The sequence below is a fragment of the Eupeodes corollae genome, chromosome 1 (genome assembly GCF_945859685.1).
Source record: "Eupeodes corollae chromosome 1, idEupCoro1.1, whole genome shotgun sequence".
Taxonomy (NCBI): Eukaryota; Metazoa; Arthropoda; class Insecta; order Diptera; family Syrphidae; genus Eupeodes; species Eupeodes corollae.
Genome location: NC_079147.1, coordinates 206,623,089 through 206,644,928, shown reverse-complemented (window position 1 = coordinate 206,644,928; position 21,840 = coordinate 206,623,089). Strand labels below are relative to the sequence as shown.

Genomic DNA, 21,840 nt, shown 5'->3' with positions numbered 1-21,840 from the left:
AATGGTTAATCTTTCAAAGACTTATCGCATCAGGTTTTTAAAATATGCCTTTCTAAAAATGATAAAAACAACCAAAACCGATTTTTTTTAAACAAAGGTAAAACAAAGCATATTCCTTAACAATAAATTGTACCTGGGTTCTGCAAAGAAAAATATCTCTTTTGTCTATACAATTTATAAAGTACTTCACTAAGTTTTCGTTTTAGAATTATTTTGTAGTGCTGATTCCGAATTCGTAATCTGATTTTAACTAATGTGTTCGAATTCAGAAATACCCATTTTAAAATTACTTTTAAATTTGTATTAATATTTTTCAAAAACTTAACATTATTACCTCACGACTACGAAATTGTAGTAGGAGACCAATAATAGCTATCATTGGTTTCAGATCAGATCATTATTTTATACGGTTTTGCGTTTAAGTGATTAAAACCGTTCTAGCATAAATACTTTAGCCTTCTTTTAAGGCTTATGTAGGGCGGGTGAAGACCGACACTGAAAATAATTAAACCAATATTGAAGTTAAGGATTGTAGATTCGGAGAATCTCTCAAATTTTACTGAAAAAAAAGTTGCTTCAAAAAACTGTATAAGTTTTTTCGAATTATTATCAGATTGATTTTGAACTAAAGCCAGTGTTATTTTGTGTCCCTATAAATAGGGAGTTGGTTTAAATAAAAGTTAGCGATCAAAAAATAAGATAAAAACACTATTAAAACTTTGAAACATAATTAAAAGCTTTATATTTGTTTTTATTTGTAACTCCCAATAGGAAGGTATTGTCATCGCTCCGATTTGTCGAATTGAAAATTCCAAATGTCTCGAACCGACAATGCTAGCGAAGTCAATCAAATTTTATATTGTATGTTGTGACTTCATTTCAAATTGGTAAAGATTTACACGAATTTAACAAACGGTTTCATTTATAAATCAAAAAAAAACTTGAAAAAAAATACTACTTAAAGCTTGTACAAATTGATTTTTTCCTTCAAAATTCCAATAATCAAAGAATTCAAACTAATTTTGTCTTATAAAAAAAATTAAACATCAAACATTATATGTAAAGTACATATTGTTGTTCTTTTTTGCTTCCCAGAATGAAGTATTACATTGCACTAATTGTCAACAGTCACATGTCGAGTTTTCAATAAGTGCCCAACTGATCCTTTTGGTTTTATTTTTGGAAGAAGTGATTTCAAAACTCTTTTAATTGAGTTAAAAAAAAAGTTTAAATCAAATTTACCAAGAAAAAACCAGTTCTGTGTCCATTGTCAAAAATTATGCTACTAAACTAAGCATATAAATTGCCAAATTTATTGGCCGTTTTGGTAAAACTGTTATTGATTTTGGGGGCTATATACTTATTATTTATAATCAGCCTGCAAAAAAGTTCATACAACTATTTTCCTCTTTTCAAAAGTTTCTTTAAAGATTTATGAAAAAGTTAAATGCAACAATAATTTTTTTCGTGGAACAATGATTTTTGTTTCTTTATAATAAATATAATTTTTTAATAATTTGACAGTTTGACGATGAGCCAATGTTACGAAAGTTAAATGTAACCAATAATACACCAAATATTTTTTTTTTCATTAGGTTACAAGGTACATTTTTCGTCGTTGAAGAAAATATTGCCAACCTACAAATTATTTTTATATCTCAATTAAGATTTTCAACGATAAGTCAATACATCAAAAATTCAAAACTGGTGTTTTTCGTCGATCCTTTTATTGAATATTTTTTGAAATCTCAAACCAAGAGTAGCAAAAAAAGTGTCATAGTAGAAATACTTAACTAAAAGAATTTTCCCCTCAGTAAAGGAACGATTTTTCATAAAGTGATTCAACTCCAAATTAAAATGGTAAAAGGCTATGATATATATGTATGAAGCGCGTATCTTAAAATATTAAGATTTTCATTTTAAGCAACACATTTTCGTTGAGGCAATAAATTGTTTGTTGAGCGAACTAAATTACGGTGTATGATCAAATTTCATAAGTTTTCTCTGATCCTTGAAAGTAAGTACAGATTGGTAACCAATAAAATGTCCTAACCAATGAAGTGTTCTAGGGCCTTAACTTTGATCTTTTTCGTCAATAAATAGACCAAAATTACGTTTCTTTTCCTTAATGTTTAAGTCTTTTTTGTTCATGTTATTGGGATGGGATTTTCAAATTTTCCAAATGTTTGAATCTGTTTCTAAAAAAAGTGTAAGGTTTGTCGGCTGGACAGTGGACATAACAATTGCTGAAACCAATTGAATTGGTTGACTAATTTGCTCTTACGACACTCCGTTATATTCGTGCACAAAACCATTTACAGGGGCCTCAAGCCTTTTTTGTTACAAATGGCATCACAAAGTCTCGACAGTCTTCAGCGATATTTAATTTACTAAAATTAATATTGCAATAAAAACTCGTGCAAAAATGCAATAAATAAATAAAAGCTTATGAACTCTCGCTTTAAATCGTAACCAGCAGCGAGCTAATATAATAAAGCAGACGACGACGAATACCACAAACGACAACCAACCTACCGTCACGACCGACAGCACGATATGCGATGATGTAAACTCGAGCAACTATTTGTCAAGATTTCAATTTATCATTGTTTATCTTTGGGACATGTCTTAGAGATTCTGAACGCTATAAGTTTATATACACACATTTGTGTTTGGTTTTTAAACATCTGATAACTGCGTCATTTTGAAATTATTATTACCGTCCAAGTTCAACAGCGATCGTAAAAGTGCATTGGAATTACAACTCTCATTAAGATATTGTTGAAATAAAACTTGAGCTAGGTATTCAATTGATTATACACACCCCCAATAAATGGTCTTGAGAAATGTGAAGCAGAATGAGAGAAAGCAGCTACCCCATCCGCCTACCGAAGTGCATCACTAGAGTAAATTAATTATTTCAGCGGCCATAAATCACATTTGCTGTATCGCCTGCTGAGGCAGTCTGAACTATGAAGTATAAAAGCTTCTGATAGTTTGTCGGGGTTTTCAATTTAGTAATTTTCGTTCTAGTCTAAGTTTGTGTTTGTTGGTTTTGAACAAGCCATGCCAGAGGTTCATAACTCTAACAACATTACAACCATTGATGAATCTCAACAGGCTCCTGAATGGCTAACCAAGGATTTCCTCGAGGGTAAACTGAGAGTTTTCCACAAGGATCCCAGTCTGCAAGTGGTGTCTATGACTCTTTGTCCCGCCACGGGAAAGGGCGAGAACTATGCTAGTGTCATGACTAGGGTGGCTCTGCAATATAAGATGCGAGGTGACAGTGAACCGAAATCAGGGTCGTACATCGTCAAAAGCTCTTTCGAGGGAGATGAATTTGCCACCGAGAAAATTAAGCCCTATGATATCTACAACCGGGAAATGGAAATCTACGAAAAAATCATTCCCAAGCTCAACGCGTTGCTCGAAGAGATAGGTGATACCGATAAGATGTTCCCAGAAACCATTGCCGTAGAATACGATCGTTCGGCAATGGTGTTTGAGGATCTTTCGCAGCGCCAATACATTATGTGTGACCGGACTAAAGGCTTGGATATGGAACATACAAAAATGTGCCTGAGAAAGTTGGCAAAGATGCATGCTACTTCTGCTGTTTTGAACGAGCGGGAGCCGGGAACTTTCAAGGCCTACGATCGTGGCATGTTCAACCGACACACCGATTCTTTTAGTCCGTTTTTCGTAGGAGCTCTGGATGCTTGCGGAAGAATGGTCAGCCAATGGGAAGACTTCAAGTATTATGGAGAAAAGTTGCTTGCACTTAAACCAAAGCTCATGGAATATGGCAAACAAGTCTTCGATGCAATCGATGGCCATGTTAATGTTCTGGCTCATGGAGATTTTTGGACAAACAATGTTATGTTCAACGAGGGACCAAACCACCATCCCAACGATGTGATTCTAATAGATTTCCAATACAGTTGTTGGGGATCACCTGCTATTGATCTGCATTACTTCTTCAACACATCGCTTGTTGAAGAAATGCGATTGCATCAGCAAGACGAACTTATTCAGTATTATTACAACATTTTTACTGGAATTTTAAAGGCTCTTCGGTTCCGAGCCAAAATTCCCAGCTTACATCAATTCCGGTTGCACATGGCTGAGAAAAGTTTCTATGGTAAGCGAATTGCATACAAGTCACTCAAAAGTTCTTACAATTAATAATTTTTTATCATCTAAGCTTTCACGTCTGGATGCTTGGTGCAGGCAGTCATGGTAAACGAAGAAACCGAAGATGCTGATTTTCATTCCTTAATGGGCGAAGATGAAAGAGCTTTGAATTTCAAGAATACAATTTTCCGAAATGAAAGAGTGCAAAAGAATCTTAAGAGGCTATTGCCAATGTTCGACCGATGGGGTTTGTTGGATCATAGAGATTAAAATAAAGGGCTTAAGTGATCTCTCTGATGGATGGAACATCCATAGATGTTTTAAAAGGCTTAGTATTACGTATGTAGTTTTTGTAAGAAATTAGCTACTTTAATAAGTACCTAGAATTAAATTAAGTACATAAATAAGTGCCTATGGTGATTAAGGACTTTAAAGTTTTTTATTTGTATTCTTAAATATTTTGTTGAAAAAACAGAACCAACCGATCACCTCGGGAGCAAACAACTTACTCATACACTTGTCCCCACTTTAAAATAGTAAGTGGTGTATTATAGCGTAACACTTTCCTTTAAAACATTTTTTATAAATGATATATTTGAAAAGGTAAGTAGTATTTATGAACGCTGCATAGAGGCTCTGCAAAGTTATATTGACTCTAAAGTTAAAGAGTTATTTAAAAAGGTAGGTAGGTAAAGTTGGAAAAATTCATTACAATAGTTTAAGAGGTTGTTTATATACTTATGAATTATGTATTAGTCTCAAAAACATTGGGACCTGTTTATAAACAATTTTTAAACTGATTCAAAGTTGTGACAAAGCAATTCATAAATAAATTGTTATTGTTTCAAGTGGCTTTTCTACCATTTTTGATTCTGTTCAATACGTTTTTGAACTAATCAGTTATAGCCAGAAGCTTTTATCCTTCAACGCATTAGTAAGTTTTGAAAACTACAACAACTTGATCGTGCTACCGCATGTCCTGAATTGCATAATTGTTCCACACGTACCAACCAACACTCACATTCCTTTATTTGTGGTACGTAGGTACTAAATCTTTTTATTTTCACTTAGTCGAACAGTAGGCCTAAGAATGATTTAAAATAATTTTGACACTTTTCACATTAAATATATTTATTTGAAATATTTCAAATCGTCGAAATCGTCTATCAATAGAAACTTAACTGTATTTTATTAACAATTGTGATAAAATTATGGACTTAGGAATCACCACTTTAGTAAATCTTTATGCATAGAGTCTCAGTTCAGAAAAGAGAAATGAATTCTGAGCTGGTTTGGCTTCCCGGGATTGATGAAACTTAAATTTCAAAACAAGCTTTAGGCTAGTGTGTTCAATGGCAGATCCAGAGGGGGAAAGGTCGTAGGGGTCACTACCCTCCCTGGGAGAGATAATTTTGTTTGTATTTTTGTAGGAAGAATTCCCTTCAATTCAAAACTAATCGTATTGAGTTAATGGATATGACCCCCATTATATTTTAAATTATTTATTTTTGTATATGAAAACAAAATTTGTATATTACTTCCTAAAATTTTGTTGCCAAAAGTAACACTTTTAACTGAGGACTGGATGAAGAACATAATATGAATCGGAAATTCAGCTCTATTTCAAAAAATTCGCAAAAATTCATCAAATTTTGACCAATGGACGGTCCAGAGGGGTGGGGTCATAAGGACCATTAAGCTTATAAAGTTAAGTTGTATAAGTGAAGATTTCGTCTAAGGATTTGTTAAGTTATTTAAGGACATTCACCAAAAAGTGGTTTGGTGTCAAAAACAACAAACATTTTTGTAACTTTAGTATTGCTTTAATTTACTTTCATAAAATTTTTTTTATTTCTAAGAAAAAGAGCAAATATTCAGGTTTTGAAGAAGAAACTTTGAATAAGAGATCGTCAATATTATGTTAAGTTGCCTTAAATTGCTTAAACTAGCTTTTAATTCCATCTTATTTCTTATCACACATAAACAGTGAACATTGAAGTGATTTTTACTGGATACATAAACTATATTTAAAGTATTGCATTCGTAAAAATTTCATTTCAAACCAAACATGGCATTACGATGGTAGAAAAGTCGACAAAAGTGGGTCTCCCGATTCCACCCGTCGTCGTCCATAGCTCAAGAACCAGATGAGATAGCAACTTCAAATAAATTTTGTTATACAGATAAGGCAAAAATATGCAGAAAGGGCTCTCAAGAAAATTGCGTGAGTGGTTTTTTTACCATAGCAGTTTAAAAAAAAGGGTGACAATTTTGGTTAACCCTAAATATCTCATGAACCAAAAACGCTAGACTTGAATTAAATTTTATATAATATATTGTAACCTGATATCAAACAAGGATATTTTATTGAAAAAAATCCTACTAACTCATTTTTTATAAATCAAAAATAAACTGAAAAAAAATGTTTTCACTTCGAAAATTTTACGAATATAAAATGATTTTATCTTCAAAACAATTTCGTGCAACGAAAAATAACGTTATAAACATCTGGTAAGATTTTGAGTAAAATCGAATTGGCAGACTTTTTAAAAATTTGAGATTATGGCTTCCATCGTATTTATCTTAACATTCGGTAAAATTTTGTGAAAAATGGAATACAGTTTTTTAACAAAAAATAAAAACCTAAAGAAAAAATTAATATAAGTTGGTAAAAATTGATTTTCGACTCAAATATCTTGTCAAAAATTTAAGATTATGGCTCCAAACTAATTTTATATTAAAAGAAATGTATTCTGAAAAATTTTGAGAAAAATTGAATCGAAAAAGTTGGTAAAAATTAATTTTCGACTCAAATATCTTTTCAAAACTCTGAGTTATTGGCCAACTACTTTTATCTTTTTAAAAATATTGTTGTCAACATTCAGTAAAATTTTGAAAAAAATCCAATTGACAGTTTTATTTTAAAAAAAATAAAAACCTAACAAAAAACAATACTAAAACTTGGTAAAAATTTACTTTCGAATCTAATAGCTTTTTAAAAATTAAAAATATTGTCTTTAAACTTTTTTATTTCAAATTCAGTAGTTTTTTATAAAAATCCAACAGTACGTTTTTCCATAAGAAAATAAAATCTACAAGAAATAGTACGCAAATTTGGTAAAAATTGATGTTCCGTTCTTGGTAACTTTCAAATTAATTTCATTCGTCCAATTCGTAAAAATTTAAGAAATGCTACTTACAAACTAAACTATTTCTTTATATGAACAATATTGTTGGTAATTTTTAACTTTTTAAGAATAATTCAAGTGGCAACTTTTTTAACCCAATACAAAAACCTACAAACTCTTAAGCAGGACAAATCGACAGACGGGATGGGAAGTTATCAGTGTGGGTCGCATCTTACCCTCTTTGTTTCATTTTTTTAATACGAAAAATAACAGTAGTATACAAATTATAATTTCTCCAATTTTTTTTTCTTAATTCGGCTTCTTTCTACAAGAAAAACACATTTTGGTATTGCTCCATAAGGGAACATTTCATAAAACCCTTATTTTGTTGTTAAGTTATCTCAAGAACTAATCGTCGCTTTCAATTATCTTTAAGTGCTTCAGTTGTTATAGATTTTAAAAAATCATATTTTTTTACAAAACTTGATATCTCAGAAAGGGGTGAACATTTTTGAACGAAACCTAAATGAAAAACGTATATTTATAGGCACTAAATAACTTCATACCCAAAATATTTTAAAGACAAAATTAATTTAAAAAAAAACAAGCTCTAATGGTTTTAAAAATTAAGTTAATTTTGAAAATTAAAGTGGCATTTAAATTTTTGAGAAAAACTCAAAAAAATATTTTTAGACAGACTTTTTTGAAGAAATTAGCTACCCAATCTTGCATTACATTAATTTTTAGTTTTATTTTCTGTTGAATAAAACTTTTAAGATCTTAGATATTAAAGAAATCTACTTTTTGAAGTGAATTTACTTTAGATGTTTTAGAACTGAGATTTCAATACGAATTTCAATAATATATACATATGTCCCAAAAATAACAAAAGTGACACTTTTGTTAAACAAATGGCGAGAGAAAAACACAGTGCAAGTTTCATATCGATTAGTATAAAACCTTTGAATCTCTTGAGTACTGAAGTGAAAAGAGATTCTGAATTGTGTAAATTGTGACTGCCACACAAAAGTTTCTTCCCAACGTATTTGTTTTTATTTTATATTCAGAGAAATTACTTAAATGCAACCATTTCCTTAAATTCAAGTACCAAACATTTTTCTGTCTACAATCTTCAAGTCTTGTTAACTCCTTTAAGATCAAAATATTTTCTTTGATCTGCTCGAATCTACGAGTAAGCAGACTGGAAGCGATAGTAATAAAATAATAGACTCCCGAAAATTGAGTCCGAAAAACTACGTCAAAAAAAACAGAAAATTATTATTATCAGATTCTTCCTCATTTTTTTTTTTTTAATTTTTGTAGCGTTTTCGCATTGATAGAAATGGCAACAAAAAAGAATATATTCTTTTTCAAAACAATTTCTTACATTTCAAACAAAAACCCTCTAAACTATTGTGTTCTGCTCTTTAATATGGCATATTTAGAAAACTGTTGGAGTTTTGGAGTCCACAAAATTAAATAGTTAGACTATAATTTGCTGGACAACAGCGTTCTAAAATAATTTAATAACTAAAGTTGTTACTTGTTACTTTAGCCCTTGAAATTTGTACATTTAAGGTAAAAATACACATTTAAATTGTGTTGGCCTCCTTTACAGAACATTAACTCGTCTTAATGTCTAAAGTTGTTGGGGGCAGCAAACGAGAGAGGTGTTTGGTTTGAACTTAGACATCTCTACTTATCCAGACGGCAGCGGACGAATTCTCGAGATGGAATCAACGGTGGCGTCTACAGTTCCAGTAAGGTTGAAATGCATAGTGAACACCTTATAGGGCTTCTTCGACTTATTCGGAGCCCAGGCCTATAAAGAGCGATTTTATCCGGCTCCCCATCCTTGGAGTTATACTAAGGATCTGGTTCTCCAGGTTGGGGGTTGTGCCGTCGGGGTGACTTCCTGACCACGTAAAAACATCATTGTTGCGAAGCACCAACAAGCCTCGCATACGGATGGATTTACTGTTGACAACCCAAGCAAACGAAATAAGGACAACGAACTTCGGACCTGTACGTGGAATGTTAGGTCCCTTAACAGACCACGTGCAGCCGAACAATTAGCGGAAGCCTTGCAGCAGATATTACCGCCATTTAAGAAGTGCGATGGGATGGACCGGGCAAACGCAAACTAGACAGCGTCTATTTGGGTGTAGATTTGTTGTTGTCTTAAATTTTAACAGTGTGAGCGAGCGCATTACGACAATCCGCATCAAGGCTAAATTCGCTAACATAAGCCTAATATGCGCGAATGCCCCAAGAGAGGAGAAAGATGAAGACACCAAAGACATATTCTTCGAGGTTTTGGACGAAACATATGAGCAGTCCCTGGCTATGACATTAAAATTGATTTTAATGCCAAGCTAGGAAGAGAAGATTGACCACATTGCGATCGACGCACGACACTTCTCCAGTATACAGGATATCCGAACATTCCGAGGGGCCAACATTGACTCGGAAAACTACCTCGTATATCCCGATCCAAGCCAAAACAAGGAAGTTCTGTGAGAGGATTCGACGTTAGACGGCTACAATCGCAAGAGACTGCCATGTCCTTTTCCGATCGAGTCTCTAGTAACCTCTTAAGGAGTTCTATGCTACCTGCATTAAGCATTGAAAACCAGTGGCAACATTGCCTTGCAGCCATCAGAGATGCCGCCTCTGAAGTGCTAGGTTTCAAACGGCCACAACAGCGAAACCTCTGGTTTGACGACGAATGCCGGCAAGCGCACGCAGCGAAACAAGAGGCATATAAAATGGCGCTGCACAGAAGGACCAGAGCTGCTCGCGAGCTCTACGAGCAGAAGAGAAGAGAGGAACACCGGCTTCTTAGATGGAACAAAAAGAGAGCATGAAAAGCACACGATCGAGGAGATAGAGGGATGTTACAGCAGGAATGAGGTGCGTAAATTTTACCAAAAGGTAAAAAAAACCTCCCAAGGGTACCAGCCACGAAACGAAGCCTGTAAGGAAGATCAGGGAAACATAGTAGTAGAACCGCAGTCTATGTTGAGAATATGGAAATATGAAATTCCAAAGTAAGGGAGATAGAAGCACTCAACCTAGGCGACGCAGATAAACAATTCCGCCTACCCCACTTAGACAAAGTGAATGAAGATGAAGAATGCACGCTGCTCTATCAAGGTCGGAAAAGATCTCACCGATGCATTTGATGTCAAAAAAGATTTTAGACAAGGCGATGCACTGTCATGCAACTTCTTCATTATCGTTCTGGAAAGAATTGTGAAAAACTTAACCGTCAACACTAGAGGCAAAATCTTCCTAAGGTCCATCCAATTACTCGGATACGCAGACGATATTGACATAATTGGAAGATCAAACCGTGATGTGGAGCGTTTTTGAGCATTGCGACAAAAGCGAAGAAGATGGGTTTAGTGGTCAATGAGGGCAAGACCAAGAAGACAAAACGTCACCATGGACAGCTATAACCTTGAGGTAGTTAAGGACTTTGTCTACCTAGGGACCCCTATAAACACAGACAACGACATCTGCGCTGAAATCGCTGCTTCTTTGGACTTAGAAGGCAATTGAGAAGTAAAGTCCTCTCTAGAGTATCTAAAATCACCATCTATAAGATACTCATCATGCCGGTTCTCGTTTATGGTGCTGAGGCCTGGACCCAGTCAAAGAAAGATAAGAAGGTCTTAGGATGCTCCGAGGGAAAAATTCTTCGGGTGATTTTTGCTCCCATATGCATAGATGGAGAATAGAGGAGAAGATATAACGACGAACTGTACGGGCTGTACAGTGACACTGACCTAGTCAACAGAATTAAAGTCCAACGGCTTAGATGGCAAGGTCATGTAGAGCGAATGGACCTCAACATTTCAGCCCGGAAGTTCTTCGTCCCGAGAGAAGCGCAGTAGAGGAAGACCGCGACTCAGGTGGATCACGTAGGTGGGTGAAGAAGTAATGTTTTTGCTATTGCTTCCTTATCGACATAAAGCTATTTTTGTGATTTTTACTATTTTCTTAATTTGCTCAAGTTTCAAAAGATACTTTATTTTCTTGTTAAACAAACACCTGTAGTAGTAGTTACTGTTTTAACATACAGAAGACGGAATTGACAAAATCAAGAACTTGTTCAATTTGGCAAAGTCAAAGGTATTTTATTTAAAGGTGCCATAAATCATAAAAACCGTGTATTAGGAAGTGTAAATGGTAAAATGACTTCATAAATGTTCGACTTAAAATGGGCTCTAAGGGTCTCTTACTGTCATAAAAAGTGATTTCTAAAATAAGCCGTTCGGATTCTGCTTAAAACTGTAGGTCCCTTCAATTCTGGCAATAATACTCGCACATGGGAATGGTTGAGGGTTATAAGTCACTAGGCCCTAGGTTAGGTTATAGTGGCTGTCCGAGATGGAAACGGACACACTTAGGCCAGTTTAATGGCCCATTGTGATACCACATGAATCTTGAGGCTTCCTCGTAAGCTCAATGGAACCAGCTTGAGTCCCTTACGATGCGTGAGAGGCTGATTATACCGATATGATTTAGATCGTTTAGATCGTTAAAGAAGAATTCTCCTAGGTAATTCTTGCGTTTTCGAGCTAGAGCAGGGCATGTGCAGAGAAGATGAAGAACCGTTTCTTCCTCTTCCTCGTCCATACAGCTTCTGCAAAAGTCATTTGAGAATACGCCTAGTCTCGTGGCGTGCTTTCCTATTAGACAGTATCCGGTTATGACACCTATTATCGAGCTTATAGATCTGCTTAGAGAGAGCAAGCACCTTGAACGTTTTAAATCCAGTGTTGGCCAGATGTTTTTGTGGCTTGACACGAGGTGATGTTGTTCCACCTGGTGCCTGCCCTCCTCGCAGCGTCTTGCATTAGCAACAGTTTACAAGTAGCGATTGGTATGCCAGTACTTGCCAAACGTGGTAGGATGGGCTGTACTGTACCGTCCCTGGCGAGTTCATCTGCCTTACAGTTACCTGGAATGTCTCTATGGCCCGGCACTCAGCAAAGGTGAATATTAAACTGTTGCGCCATTTCCATTAAAGATGATCGACAGTTATGGACTGCTATAGAGTTTGTAGAGACAGAGTCCAGAGATTTGATAGCGGCCTGGCTGTCAGAGAAAATACTATTTGATATCACGTTTTCTTTGAGCCAAGACAAGACTTCTTTAATCGCCAAAAGTTCCGCCTGGAACACGCTACAATGATTGGGAAGGCGGAATGAGAGACTTAATTTCAGTCGTTCAGAGTACACACCTCCACCAACCCCTTCTTTGGTTTTTGACCCATCTGTGTAAAAATGGATTGACTCATCCTCCAAAAATGTCCTATCCTCCCAAAAAGATCTGGTAGGTATAGAAATCTGGTAGTTTCTGTCGAATTGTAGTTGGGGGATGGTGTAGTCTGTGTGCTTTAGAATTGATTCTAAGTACCTTAGAATTACGGAGTGGCCAATGTTGTTGTTAGTCCACTGCAAAGAGGCATTGAGGCGAATAGCAGAGCTTGCAGCTATTTGTTTGCTAAATATGTCAAGAGGTGTAAGGTAGAGCAAGGTGTCCAGTGCCGCAGACGGGGTTGTGCGAAGCGATCCGCTTATACATAGGTAGGCTGAAGGTTGGACTTTTATTTATTTATTTATTTATTTATTTAGCTTAATAAAAGCTATCATAACTTAACTTAACTTAAAACTAGCTTAACATTTTTTTTTTTTTTTTTTTTTTTTTTTTTTTTTTTTTTTTTGCAATTCTTGTTATCAGTTTTCAACATTAATTCATGTGGGCCCTAAGGCCCACATCAAAGCTCTTTAATGTACAAGAACTAACAATTTTGATTTTACTTAACTTAAAATTACAGGGGACAGGGGATTCGGACTCAAAAAGGGAAAAAGTAAAGGGTATCTTTCAGATGGGATTTGGAAATGTTGAAATCGAAAACTACCATAGCAGCGTTGCAGTGACGAAGAATTCTGGACATTGGTTCAAAGTGCCCGTAATTAGTGCGGTGATGAGGGATATAGAAAAGGGAAACAGATCGCAGATTTCGAGGGTTAGTGTTAAGATGAATATCACTCAGGAGTCCCGGGGAATCAATATTGCCCATTAACAATTGGTGAGCAAACAATATATCAGCGTTTTTGCGTCTAATATATAACGGCTGCAAGCCTATCAGTTTTAGTCGATCAGCATAAGGAGGCAAGTTGGATGTATCATCCCAGGGGAGGCCACGTAAGGCAAATCGAACGAAACGTCTTTGAACATTTTCAATTCTGAGTGAATGGTTTTCATAAAAGGGAGACCATACTTGGCATGCATATTCAAGATGAGGACGGACTAGGGAAATGTAAAGCGCTTTAGTAACATAGGGGTTGGAAAATTCTTTTGACCATCTCTTAATAAAACCGAGAGATCTATTAGCTTTATTAATAATTTGGTCAAAATGGGAATGGAAATTCAGGTGTTTGTCACACATAATACCAAGATCTCTAATAGAATCGACTACGTTGACGGCGTCATTAAGGAAGTAGTATACTCTATGAGATGGAATTTGTTTGCGCATACATTTAACTCTAGGAAATTATGCATGCACCAAACAAAAAAGATATTAAGATCATTTTGTAAAAGTAAGGAATCAGATGGAGTAGAGATAATCTTAAAAATTTTCATATCATCCGCAAACATTAGGATATCTGAGTTTTTTAATTTAAGACAGACATCGTTAACAGATAAGACGAAGAGAAGGGGGCCAAGGTGACTACCTTGTGGGACTCCAGAAGTTGCATGTATAGGACTGGAGACTGAGTTACGGAAAAGGACTCTATAAGTTCTATTCGCAAGATAGGAGCTTATCCAGTTTATAAATATAGATGGAAAGCCTAGAGCTCTTAGTTTGAGATAAATTATGTTATGGGATATTTTATCAAAGGCTTTGCTGTAATCAGTGTATACGACATCAACTTCTTTGCCATTCTCAAGGGCTGACAAAACTTTGGATATAAATTCAATTAAGTTAGTCGTAGTGGATCTACCTTTAAGAAAACCATGTTGAGCGGGGGAGAATAAAGGCTTGCAATGGAAATAAACGGAATCATAAACTAAGCTTTCAAAAAGTTTTGGAATGCATGAAAGTTTAGCAATAGGTCTATAATTGTTAATTTCAGTTTTATTGCCTTGTTTATGAATGGGAAATATAAATGAATCTTTCCATATATGAGGAAACACACCTTGGGAAAGAGAGAGTTCAAAGAGTGCAGTAAGAGGCTTTGACAGAGAATGCATACATTTTTTTAGAACAACTGATGGGACGCCATCAGGACCAGGGCTAAAGTTTTCTTTGAGGCTTACGATTTTGGCAAGTACCATTTCTTCAGTTATTGTAAACGATGAAAGGGAGGTTTGAGTGCAACCATCTAAATAACTAAAGTAGTGTGGATCAGGATCATGCAGATGTTCAGTATACGATTTGCTAAAGTAATTAGCAAATAGATTTGATATGGTTGTTGGATCAGAGGAGATTATGTTGGAGAAACTCATTGAAGGTGGAAACCCATCAGATTTTCGTTTGACATTTATTTGGTTAAGATATTGGTTATAAAGGGATTCCCTTAATTCAGAGAAAGAATTATAGGCGAGAAGATAGTTGTTGTGATCAGTATCAGATTTGGACTGTAAAAAGATCTTCCAAAGCTTGTTACGGGTATTTCTTAGGCTACGGAGCTCTCTGTTGTACCAAGGGGGAGCAGAGGTGAAATCTTTTCTACGAGAGAACGGTACTGATTCTTCAATACAGTACGAAAGAATCAAATAAAACCAATTTGTAAGGGACTCAACTGTTAATTGGAGGGATCTTAATTCAAAATCGGCTGAGCTAAGAAGATTGTTAAGTTTGGAGAAATCAGCCCTACGAAAATCATAACAGTAATTTTCCATTTCAAAAAAGTTGTCTTCAAATTCAATGGGGAAGGAGAGATTAAGGGGTGGATGATAGCGATCCAAGGTTGAGAGAAGATGAGGGCTCGGGGAGACAACACAGTTATCGCAATCAGATGAGAATATAAGATCGAGGTGTCTCCCCATAAAGTTTCCTACTCCATTTAGTTGAAAAAGACCACAATCAGACAGACGATCAATGAACAGCGATTCAGATTCAGAAGAGATGTTAGTTGGAAAGAAGGATGTCTGATCATCTGAGGTGGACCAATTGAGATGGGGAAGATTAAAGTCACCTAGAACGATGATTAAATCATTAGGTTGCACTAGTTCAAGCAGATAATCAATGGCATTAACAGCGGCTTGGTATGCTTTAATTTGTTGGGCTGGCCGAATGTAACAACAAAGGACAAAAAGACAAAACTTAGGGAGTGTAACCTTAGCTGATACACCTTCAAATTCGATTGAAGTGGGAATACAGAGTAATGAACTTTCAAAATTATTAGCGATAGCTAAAAGCACACCACGACCGTGTGTATTACTCGCACATTCCACGACATCCATTCGATAGATGGAAAAGTCGTTAGTGAAGAGTTCAGTACTAAGGATATCAGGTGTGAGGTTGGTTTCGGTAAGGGCAAAGATGTCATAAGGAAGGTTTTGGGAGTTGTTAAAGACGGCAGAAGTTTTAGACCTTAACCCTCTTACATTTTGATAGTAAAGGCTAAGACATTTAGGTTTAGTGGTCTTTAGGTTAGGAGCGATAGTATTTCTTCATATCTGCACGGGATTTTTGGATATGAGATAGTCGTTTTGAAGAGATAAAAGACGCAAAAGAGGTAAGGTCTTCTCTCACTTTTTGAGGAGAAATTTCAAGGCCATCATGAAATTTCAAGAAAATTTCCATAAGTGCATCACGTTTGGTAGGGAGGCCTTCTTGGGAGATTAAAACCTTAATGTTTGTATTTGTTTTACCTTCAAAGCAAACAGAATCTGGTTTGTCGTGCAGGAAAGCTAGGTAAAGACGAACATTATTGTAGATTTTGTGGTCTCTAAGACGGGACATAACATACCGATCATTAATATTGGCCTCAGATAAATGTTTAGTTAATTTAACATTTGGAGGGATCATTGGGTTAAGGAATCCTTGAGGTTCTTGGGAAACTGATGAAGAAGAAGTAGGGTTAATGGTGTGAGAATGAATGAAATTTGTATAAGCGGGTATTTTAGCAGGAGCATCAACCATCGGAGAGCAAAAACCAAGACCCGGATGAGAGGTTTTAAAAGAAACTCGTTTGGGTGGAGGCTTTACAGATGTGGGAGAAGTTTTTCGTTTAAGGGACGAAAGTTGGTTGGAGAGAGAAAAGTTTGGAAAGATTTGTGTTTTAAGGGTCCAGTTAGTTTCAATATTTTTTTTGGGATAAGGTTTGATATTAGGTTGGTGATTAGGTTGGGGATTAGGTTTAGGACTAGGTTTAAGATTAGGTTTGGGATTAGGTTTGGGATTAGGTTTGGGATTAGGTTTGGGATTAGGTTTGGGAATAGGTTTGGAATTAGGTTTGGATTTGTTAGACTTAATTAGATTATTATTGCTACTTATACTGGAAAGCCGCATTTGTCCAATTTGTAAGTATCCTTTTTGGTGATGAAACATCCAGTTATATTTGGAGGGAATCAGGAACTTGAATCTTCTTCCAGACAATTGAAGACATTCGCAGATATTGACACAGTATTCTCTTTTGAAATAGGAGCGAACCCATGTAGCATCAGCATATCCGGGACAATTATTAAGCACGAACCATGTATTATTTGCAGATTCAAGCCTGCTTAGTCTCAAATTCTAGTCCGATAACTTCCAGGAATGGCCACATTTGTTAATTATTTCGTCCTCTGCAATAGTATTCGCTGAGGTGGTTTGTTGCAGAGAGTCAGCAGCCGGGTTTGCCGCAAGAATTTCATCACGAATGGATACGTTCGCGATATCACATGACGGTATGCCGGGTTGTTTAATGATGTCGTAGAGAAGCGATTCAATTTTTTGAGTTTTAACATTAAGGCTTTCAAGCTCGCGGTACACACTCGTATATTTCTGTTCTTGATTGCTTATATCGTAAGCAATAGATATGAGTGCCGTTGAAACCCGAGTAAGCATACAATTAATGTTTTCGAATTCGTTAACGAGTCTGAGGTTTGTAACTTCACTCATTTGATTGGAGGAGGGGGAGAGCCGTGATGACGAACTTTGCAAACAGCAATCAATATCAGATTTTAGTAGGTTTAACTGGTCAGACAAGTTTTTTTTTAGATCGTTTGCCGACCAAGTTATCACCTTTAACTTATCGTCAATGTCTACACGAAGAGAATTCAACCCACCTATGACGTCACAATATTGTTTTTCCAAAGAACGTATCGTGGAAAGGCACTGCGTAGACGATTGTTGACATTGGATGTTTGAGTCCTCAACACTGTTACAAACATGATCAAATTTCTTGGAGAGATTAGAAATTTGATCTTGACAAACCGAATGTTCGTTAGATAGGGATTCTTTTAAACATTGAATTGCAATCATAATATCCGACACAGATATTTTATTGCATTCATCGCAATAAAACGCAAAATTGCGTAGATAGTCTTTTAGGTAAACACTCGCCTTTCTGGCCAAGCCAGCACAAGAGGGGTGTAAGTATTTCCCACAAAGGCCACTGCACTTTAATAGTTCCGCGTTTGAGTCAACGATGACACACATTTTATTGGCGCACGACATAATTAATCAAAAAATAAATAATATGTTTTTTTTGTTAAAGTTATTGTTTAGTTGCTTTTAATTTTTTCTATGCTTGTTAGTACACAAGAAGAAAAAAATGCTGGTGTAATGGGAAACGGCGATGGGCAGTAAAGTAGGTCGGGTAAGAATTATCACACGCGCTGCGAGTATATTGATATAAATATTTTTTTTTTTTTTTTGATTTGTAATTGATTAATTGGGGTCGGTAAAAAGGTGGCAAAGGGCAACTGAGGAGCGAAAAGAAAATGCGACTGCACTTGACGAAGGTTTATTTAACTTATCCCTGTTTATACCTTTTTCTAAAGCAGTCCACCATACTGCCACACCGTACGTTAAAATCGGTCTGATTACCGATGTGTATAGCCAATGCGTGATTCTGGGTTGTAAACCCCATTTATTACCAATAGCTTTTTTGCAAGAAAAGGGAGCTACGGTAGATTTTTTGACTCTTTCCTGTACGTTGCGTTTCCAATTTAGTTTTTTGTCTAAGACAAGAGCCAGGTATTTAGCCTCGTCTGAGAATTTTAATTGGATTCCTTTAATATAAGGAGGGTTGAAAAATGGAATTTCGTATCTCCTCGAAAATAAGACCAGATCGGTTTTGTGTGGGTTAACACCCAGTCCACACCGATCAGCCCAAAGTATGAGTCTGTCCAAGGCATTTTGTAAGAGTTCTTTTAGGATATTAAGATGCTTTCCTGAAACTGCTATAGCAACGTCGTCTGCATAGGCTATCACTCTGAAACCCTCCGCATCCAGACTAGTTAGGATTTCATTCACCACTAGGTTCCAGAGGAGAGGGGATAGAACACCACCTAAGGCCCTAGCTCCCAACTCTTTCCAAGTCTGGAAATAGATAGTGTTTGAAAATAACCCGTTTCATATTTTAACTTAACTCACTTCCACATTTCGAAGGGGTGAGACGAAGTCTAACGAATGCAAGACTCAAGACAAGGACTAATAATTTTCATGATTCTAGGCGAAAACTAACTTATTTCGTAGACTAACATAACTTTGCATTTCTAGGTGAAAACTAACGGATTGCAAAATAATAAATAAACCACTTGATTTTCCTTTAAGATTAATGATTTATAGTTGAGTAAGAAAGAATTGTTTTACCAAGTGCAACCACCTGGAAGTCAGTGCGTGTACTGACAAATGAGGATAGATATTTCCGATAAGAAAAAATTAAAAAGCGTCTTGAAAAACATTTATTTTACCAATTTTTTTTTATTTCAGAGTTTCAATGTTATAATTTCATCTCAAAAAGTGTAAGCAAACTTCAAGAAAACAACAACTTCGTAGTAGGTAGAGATTTGTTGCTATTTATGATATTTACTTCACTTTTTTTTGAATGAAATTATGTTGATATATTTTTTACCTTATTTAAGCACACAAATTCTTTTTTTTTTATAATTAATATATTGATCCCAGTCAATATAAAATCATTTGGTAAAATTAATGTTATTCGAACCGCTTTTTAAACTTTTCTTTTGAATAATACATTAAACGTCAAATTTAAAAATAATCTAACTCAATGTGTTTATAGCTTTTTTATAGTGTACAAAATATTTATGAGTAAATATTAAAATTTAGCTTTCGTACGAACGTATTGTTTTCTATCATTATAAGAACTTTAATAAGAGATTAATTTTTATGCAAACAAAACAATTACAAACTTTACTAAACTTCTTCACCCTATGTTTTCCACTTCAGAAGTCTGAATGTAGTTCAAGTAGTGTTTTCATACGTGAAAAGCAGATGTCGCATTACACAACAAAGAGAAACTCTATTTACTGTCAAAACAAAACATGACATTTCTCTCTTCTTTACTACGACTTTTCCTCGTCCACATGTTATGAAAATTAAAAATCCAAACATTTTCACAAAAATTAAACAAATATCTTAATTAAAAATGGGAAAACTCAACGTTACAATTCTTCGCTATCTTACACGGGAAGATTTTCGGGTATTGACAGCCGTAAGTTGTTAAAATCCTCGCTGTTTTTGGTTTATTTGCAGTGATTATATTTTCTGTATGTGTTTATTTCGTTCTGTAGATTGAGATGGGAATGAAAAATCACGAACTTGTACCTGGATCACTTGCAGCTTCCATTGCAAATCTGAAATCCGGAGGAGTACATAAACTACTCAGGGAACTGGCCAAACATAAGCTGGTTTCGTATGAACGCGGGAAGAAATGTAAGTTTCAATGAAATCTCCAATGAAGTTCAAGTATTTTCATGGATTTCTCCATTCCAGACGACGGTTTTCGTTTAACCAACACCGGCTACGATTACTTGGCCCTAAAATCTTTGACTCTTCGTGGGTCATTATCCTCATTTGGTAATCAAATCGGCATAGGCAAAGAATCCAACATCTATGTAGTCGCTGACGAGGAGGGAAATCCCATTTGCCTGAAACTCCATCGTCTCGGAAGAACCTGCTTCCGCAACATCAAAGAAAAGAGAGATTACCATGGCCGCAGGCACAAGGCCTCATGGTTGTACCTGTCCAGAATCTCTGCCACAAGAGAGTTCGCTTACATGAGTGCTCTCTATGAACGTGGATTTCCAGTTCCGAAGCCAATTGATTTCAACAGACATTGTGTTCTCATGGAGCTCGTCAATGGCTACCCAATGTAAGTTAAGAACAATGTTCACACACACAGTGATTGACAATTCAATTTTAGGACACAAGTTCATGAGCTGGTCGATCCCGAAGGGGTTTACGACGAACTGATGAACCTAATTGTGCGTCTGGGGAACTCTGGAGTGATTCATGGGGATTTCAATGAGTTTAATTTGCTCATTTCCGACGACGGAAAACCGATTCTCATTGATTTCCCCCAAATGATGTCGACTTCTCATCCAAATGCCGAGTTGTGAGTGAAAATTAGTTAATAATTTCCGAACTTTTTTGAGCGTCCCTTCTTTCAGTTACTTCGATCGAGATGTCACTGGAGTTCGTGAGATGTTCCGTCGAAAATTTGGCTACGAAAGCGAAGATTACCCCAAGTTCTCCGACATCGTACGAGAAGATGATTTGGACGCAGATGTTCGTTGCACTGGCTACGGCTTTACCAAGGAAATGGAAAAAGATCTACTACAAGAGTATGGAATGATCGATAGAGACGAGGAATCAGATGACGAAGAAGATGACATCCCAGACGAGGAAGAAGACAAAGCAAAAACAACTGAACGTGAACTGAATGAATATCGCCAGCAATTGGAGAAAGAAGTTAGCTTTTCCGAGAACAAAGCCAAAAAAGCCGACGACAGCATTCGGAGTTATTTGGAATCCTGCACACAATACTTGGGCAATACGACCTTGGATGAGGTATCGCCACCTTTGGCAGGAGACGATGATTTCGTTGATGCCGAAGGAGAACCTGAACTCGTTCCTATCCAGACTCTTACATCCCAAAACTTGAACAAAATCCAGAGCCCACCTCTACCAAAGGCCGATCAGGACGATGCAGCATCAGATGCTGGAACTATGAGCTCCAATGACCTCGAAACAGATAATGTTCCAGAACTGACAGATGTTGACCCGAATTCGAGAATGTATCGATTGAAAATGGTCGAAAAACTTCTTTCAGACGCCAGGAGTCAACGGTCTTACTCGACAACAGCGAGTACAATTGCTCCTAGTGTGATAACAGATCGTATCAAGAAGACCATGGATGTAAAGGAGAAGCGGGAGATGCGCAAGAAGTGTGTGGCCAAGGGAGAATCGAATGCAACGCAAAGAGGTCGAAAGGAAAACAAGGATGTTGTCAAGGAGTACGCTGGTTGGGATTTTTAAGTGGAATTTTGTTTTGTAATTATTTAGAGGAAAATAAATACATTTTATTTTGAAATTATTTGA

At 36.0% G+C, this 21,840-nt stretch overlaps 2 protein-coding genes across 2 annotated transcripts; both read left to right on the top strand.

The window, feature by feature from the left end:
* The first annotated feature begins 2,999 nt into the window (after positions 1-2,999).
* LOC129953899 (uncharacterized) lies at positions 3,000-4,564 on the top strand. Its single transcript, XM_056067436.1, has 2 exons — positions 3,000-4,144; positions 4,208-4,564. The coding sequence occupies exons 1-2, from the start codon at positions 3,067-3,069 to the stop codon at positions 4,405-4,407; spliced, it is 1,278 nt and encodes a 425-aa protein (XP_055923411.1). The 5' UTR covers positions 3,000-3,066; the 3' UTR covers positions 4,408-4,564.
* Positions 4,565-19,785: 15,221 nt separating this feature from the next.
* LOC129953898 (uncharacterized) lies at positions 19,786-21,840 on the top strand. Its single transcript, XM_056067435.1, has 5 exons — positions 19,786-19,951; positions 20,031-20,172; positions 20,233-20,611; positions 20,663-20,854; positions 20,910-21,840. The coding sequence occupies exons 1-5, from the start codon at positions 19,886-19,888 to the stop codon at positions 21,775-21,777; spliced, it is 1,647 nt and encodes a 548-aa protein (XP_055923410.1). The 5' UTR covers positions 19,786-19,885; the 3' UTR covers positions 21,778-21,840.